General features: G+C 38.3%; 1 protein-coding gene across 1 annotated transcript in view; it reads left to right on the forward strand.

Moving 5' to 3' along the window:
• The window catches only part of LOC109448109 (disintegrin and metalloproteinase domain-containing protein 20), an 81,578-nt gene extending 77,857 nt beyond the window's left edge, over window positions 1-3,721 (forward strand). Inside the window, exon 2 of the mRNA XM_074338339.1 lies at window positions 1,219-3,721. Within this exon, the coding sequence (XP_074194440.1) occupies window positions 1,344-3,545 (2,202 nt within the window). The 5' untranslated portion in view covers window positions 1,219-1,343 and the 3' untranslated portion in view covers window positions 3,546-3,721. The remainder of the gene's footprint in view (window positions 1-1,218) is intronic.
• The last annotated feature ends 2,279 nt before the right edge of the window (window positions 3,722-6,000 follow it).

Here is a 6,000-nt window from a genome sequence, read left to right on the forward strand (position 1 = left end):
CATCTAATTATCTTGACCTGTATGTTCATTTATATTTCCCAAGTGGGTAGCACCGTGTTGCACATTGTGTTTTTATTAATACTTTATTCAAAGAAACAAGCAGTAAATAAGATTGCCAGCCAGGCATTGTGCCTGTATCAGATTTCAATTAAACAAATATGTGATAATACATTTGTATTATTGAGATAACTTTTTGTTTCTTTTTCATAGAAGATATGTAGATATATTTTTATTTATGAAATAAATACATTTTAAGGTTGAACTTGGAAACTCGTTACCTTGCAATCTTATAAATGTGGGGACTTTGATGCCTTCACCACTGTAAAACAAGTGTACCTTCCTGAGAACTTTCCTCCCTCTTTTAGGATTTATTGATTTCTAAAGGTACTTTATTATATCTTCAGTATACTCCCATCTCCAATTGTTACTCTCCGAACTACTTTGATTTTCTTCCATTTTATATGCCTAGAGGTTTTTAAAATGTTGTTCTTCTTAAGAGTATAATCAAATATAAACACTTGAGTAAATCCATCACCTAGCCAATATACTCTCCTAATACCACCATTGTCCATTGAATATAGAACTGGGTACAATTACAGGAGATACCAATGTTTGTGAGAAAATTGATGCTTTGACCCTTCCAGTTTCACCCGTTTAAATTATTAGAGAAACACAGAGAGGAGACAATATAAGTAAGAACATGTTATGTTGGAAGTATATGTTACAAACAATGAGAAATAAGTAATATATGTGAATAATTGTTATACCTCTCCTAAGTAATGTGACTAAATAATTCTTAATTTGAAAGTGAAAGGAAGACCTATATATTGATATTTATACCAAGTCCATATGTAAATTAAAATTCCTTCACCAAAACATGATATATGTTCACCTTTGCATTAAGACCCTTTAGTTTTATATATTTACTGTGGCATTTTTCATACATATTCATATATTTAGAGAAGGGTATAATCAATCCATATGTGTCCTTCATCTAGGTTCAGTAAATGTCAACCGATGGCCAATCACCATTCATTTGTACACCTACAATCTCACTCTGCCTCACTATTATTTAGGAGCAAATGCACATAAATACTGAGTCGTATCTTGAGCCAAACACTAACCCATTTTAACCCATAACCTTTTTTTCCAACTCAAACTTCGCCTGCTCAGAACACCCACCTCTGTCTCTGCTCTTCTTTTTATTTTTTCTTATAGTGCTGCTGCTGTAATGGTGTTACTCTGCCAGAGGACAAAATAAAGGTCAGCACTGCATACAGCCAGCTTACATGGAGGAGACATGAGCGTGATGCTTCTTGCCCCACCCTCCTTTACTCTCACCAATGGCTGCATATGGTGGCTCCATAATGGCTGTGGGTGTTGCCTTGGTGCATGAGAAGATCACTCTTTTGCTGCTCTGGCAGGGGGTATTTCTGTTCCTTCCTGGATGGTCCCAGGTAGGGCACTCTCAACATTATAGTGCCCCAGAGGTGGTGATTCCCATGAGACATGCCAACAGCATGAAGCCTCCAGGCTGGCTCTCCTACAGACTGCATTTTGGGGGCCAGAGACACATTGTCCACATGAAGATCAACAAGCATTTGCTGTCCAGACACCTGCCAGTGTTCACCTACACAGACCAGGGCGCTCTCATTGAGGACCAGCCTTTTGTCCAGAATGACTGCTACTATCATGGGTATGTGGAGGGGGACCCAGAATCCCTGGTTGCCCTCAGTACCTGTTTTGGGGGCTTTCATGGAATAATACAGATGAATGACATTGTTTATGAAATCAAACCCAAAAGGCTTTCTACTGAATTTGAACATCTCGTGTATAAGATGAGCAGTGAGGAGACACAGTTCCCACCCATGAGATGTGGATTAACAGATGAAGAAATCACTCGACAATTGAAGCTACGAAAGAGCGTTAATTATACTTTGAAGCAGAGTGCCTATCAAGGCTGGTGGACACACAAGATGTTTCTTGAACTGGCATTGGTAGTGGATTACAATCGATATCTGCATCTCAAAAGTAACACCTCAAGTGTACACAATGAAGTATGCCTTGTTGTCAATTATGTAAATAATCTTTTACAATCACTGAATATTTATGTGATTTTAATGGGAATTGAAATATGGACTGAAGGAAATCCCATTCCAATAGACACCATAAGAGGTCTTCTAACAGGATTTTGCCAGTGGAAGCAAAGTGGCTTTAATAACCGTTTGCCTCATGATGCTGTAAATATATTGGTAAAGAAAGAATATGGTATTGATCTTGGTTTAGCCTATGCTGGAGGAATATGTAACATTCAATATAACTGTGGAGTTACTAGTTTCATGAGTGACAATTTGTGTGACATTGCATTTATTATGTCACATGAGCTCGGTCATATTTTGGGTATGTTGCATGATGATGAAACATGTAAATGTGGGCATAAAACATGCATAATGTTTGCAAAACAATCATCCACTACTAAATTCAGCAACTGCAGTTATGCTCAGTTCACGGACACCGTTGCAAAACAAAAATGTTTATACCTTTCATCAAATACAGAGAACATCTTCACACTTACTGAGTGTGGAAATGGTGTGGTTGAAGAAGGAGAAGAGTGTGACTGTGGCGCTTTACATTTGTGTATGAAAGATCCATGTTGTCAGTCTAACTGCACGCTGGCACCTGGGGCTGCTTGTGCTTTTGGGCTTTGTTGCAAAGACTGCCAGATCATGCCATCAGGCAATGTGTGTAGAAAAGAGGAAAATGTATGTGATCTTCCAGAGTGGTGCAATGGGATATCCCATCACTGTCCAGAAGACGTGTATGTGCAGGATGGGATCCCATGCCTGGGCGGTGGCTACTGCTATGAAAAGAGATGCAATAACCGTGAAGAACAGTGTAAGAAAATTTTTGGCAAAGAGGCCAAGAGTGCAAATCAGAGTTGCTACACGAAAGTGAACACCCAAGGTGACCGTTTTGGTCACTGTGGTATTCATGGCTCTATATATGTGCGATGTAACATCTCAGACATCCTGTGTGGGAGGGTTCAGTGTGACAATGTGACAGAAATTCCCCTTCTGCAAGATCATTCTACTGTACATTGGACTCACTTCAATAATGTCGCCTGCTGGGGCATTGACTACCATTTGGGGATGAACATACCTGACATTGGTGAAGTGAAAGATGGAACCGAGTGTGGTGCAGAACATATCTGCATCCAAAGGAAGTGTGTCCCTAGGTCACTTCTGGTAAGTGATTGTTCATCTGAGACCTGCAATCTGAAAGGAGTCTGTAACAACAGACATCATTGCCACTGCAACTATGAGTGGGACCCTCCCAACTGCCTGCAAGATGGCAACGGAGGTAGTATTGATAGTGGCCCACCCCCTAAGAGAAAAGAGAATGCATTGAGCAAATGGACCAGTTATCTGCTACTACTTTGGTTTGTTTTCTTTTTTTCTTTATTGTGCTTATTAGTGTTGTCTTTTACGACAGGCAAAAGAATAGCTAAGGAAATGGAGAATGTTCCAACTTCACCCTTAGAATGAAAAGCAAAAAATTGCCATTAAAGAAAGTCCCAAATGATCTTTCCCATGTATTAAGTTTTAGTCTGGCAATAGAAATATTACAGCACCTTTCATAGACCATTGACAGAAAACCTCTGAGATATTTTATCATTAGGTGTCATAACCATTACCCATTTAAAATGCAAAATTTACTAATTCTGAATATATTCAACTTTCCATTATTTTAATTGTAGATTTGGGGAAGGGGCTTATCACTTTGTGAGGGATATAAATGATAAATGTCTAACTATGACATTGTTTTGTACACCTGAAAATAATAAATAAATAAAAAAGAAGATTCTTACAGTTGTATGTAGGATATATTAGTAGTAACGGACCACATTCCCTTTGGGGAACAAAACCTCCAAATCCCAATTACATTGTAAGAACCATAGCTCAGGACATCAGAGTGCTAAGGAAGCAATGTGGAGTAGATGACCTACAATTCCAGGCAGAGAAATCATTCTGAAAAGCGTTGAGTCTTCCCAGCCATTTTTTCCCTCTGTGCACTTGGTGTCGCTGGGTGTGAATTGAGCCTTAGCTTTGGCCCAGTTAGAGGCCTTCCTCTGAGAGAAAGAGAAATTCCCAACGTCCTCCATTACTACACAGGTTTACATAGATTTACAAATTAGACACTGAGGGGCCTCTCTAATTCACAGTCATTTTTCTCCAAGTCACATTTGCTTATTTTCAGAGCTTTGGGGGATCCTGGTGAGCTTGTCTGAAATTTCTCAAAAGCATAGTTCCCTGAAATCACGGTAGATTTTACACACAAGACATAACAAAGGGAGGCTTATTCAAGCACCTGTACTGTCTCCCCGTAATATACTTATGTGATTTTGATGTTGCATGTGGCAAGCAGTTAGACAACTGGGTAATAAACCCCTAAGTGATAGAGATGAACCCCCCATCATCTTTCAAAGCTGAGAAAAGAAAATCACAAAAACTCACGATTCAAAATCTAGCAGACCCATGCCTGAGCAACACAAGGAAAGGAGAACTTGCCAATGTTTACTAAAATCTCAAACACCTATGATCTAACGCAATCCAAGACTGGATTTAGGTCATCGGTGTCTTGGCCTATCCTCCTCACAGAGCAAAAAGAGAAAACTCTCTAGAGCAGCCATCAGGAGCTTCTTTGGTTGTTTATACCCAATTTGCTGCATACAGCAGGTCATTACCATATATCCCAAGAGTTAAAAGTTATGACTTATTACTAAGAGAAGAAAAAGAAAAGGAGAAACTATAAGTAATGTCAAGGTGATCCAGATACTGGAACAAGAGTACATTTAAAAAAATAACTATGATTGATACATTTTAAAATAGAAGAAAAATATGCAAAATCCAGGAAAGAATGTAGAATATCCACAGTGAGTTGTAACATACAAAAGTACCAACTGGATATTTTAGAACTAAAATTTAAAAGTGATGATAAGAACTTAGTGGCTCGTTTGAAAAATAATTTGAGCATGTCAAAATACAAAATTACTTACCTATAAGGCAGTTCAATGGAAAAAAATCTCCACACTGATGTACACAGAAAAACAAAAGCATAAAAATTGAGCTTTAACAATATATGGACTATATCAAATGTCCTAACACACCAAATAGAGGCGAATTTGAGAATTTGAAAAGAGAAGTAAATAGAAATAATATTGCACGGATGTTTGTTGGCAATTATTTTAGGGAGGAAAGTTGTTAACCCATTGCTTCAGAGTAGGTCACATATTTCTCATAGGCATAGATAATTCTTTCTGTTTCTTTTCTTCTGATTGCGATATCCTTAATAATCTGTCAAGTTGGCTGATCCTTTTTTCTGCCTGCTGAAAATCTTCTGGTGATCTCTTCTACTAAATGTGTTCTTTCGGTTAGTATAATACTCAGCTCAAGATTTTTCACTAAGGTCTATTTATGTATTTGTGTATGTATGTGTTTATTTAAGATTTTATGTTTTTATTGATATTCAGAGTGACTTTCTGTACAGCTAGTATTTGGTCAGAAGATGTGCTTAATCCCCTTGAGCCAATGAGGTTCCAGTCCTTTTTTGATAAATGTGATTGTGGCCTGGGAATATTTCAAGTCAGCCAAGTACAATACCCTCATTGCTACTGAGTGGGTGACCCTTAGCACATGTGCATAGCTTTCTAGACACATGACGATGAGTCTAGAAGGAATCTTGTTGGCTGTGTTTTTTTCTGCTGTCTGTTAAACTTCTGATGACCTACCATTTTGCTTGTTGCCATGAGATTCGTGGAGGTGACTGCCATTCTGAAATGCCTGGCATCAAAATCTCCATTATTTTCACCAATACCCTTATTTGTGAACATCTCCATTCTGTGTACCAAATAAAGTCAGTCTCCTCAGGCAAAGTTCTTCATAAGACCTGAATTTCCCTGGCAGATCATTTGTGCCCCTACCTAGGAACTATAGTTGTAGA

This window comes from Rhinolophus sinicus, linkage group LG07 (assembly GCF_036562045.2).
Source record: "Rhinolophus sinicus isolate RSC01 linkage group LG07, ASM3656204v1, whole genome shotgun sequence".
Classification (NCBI taxonomy): domain Eukaryota; kingdom Metazoa; phylum Chordata; class Mammalia; order Chiroptera; family Rhinolophidae; genus Rhinolophus; species Rhinolophus sinicus.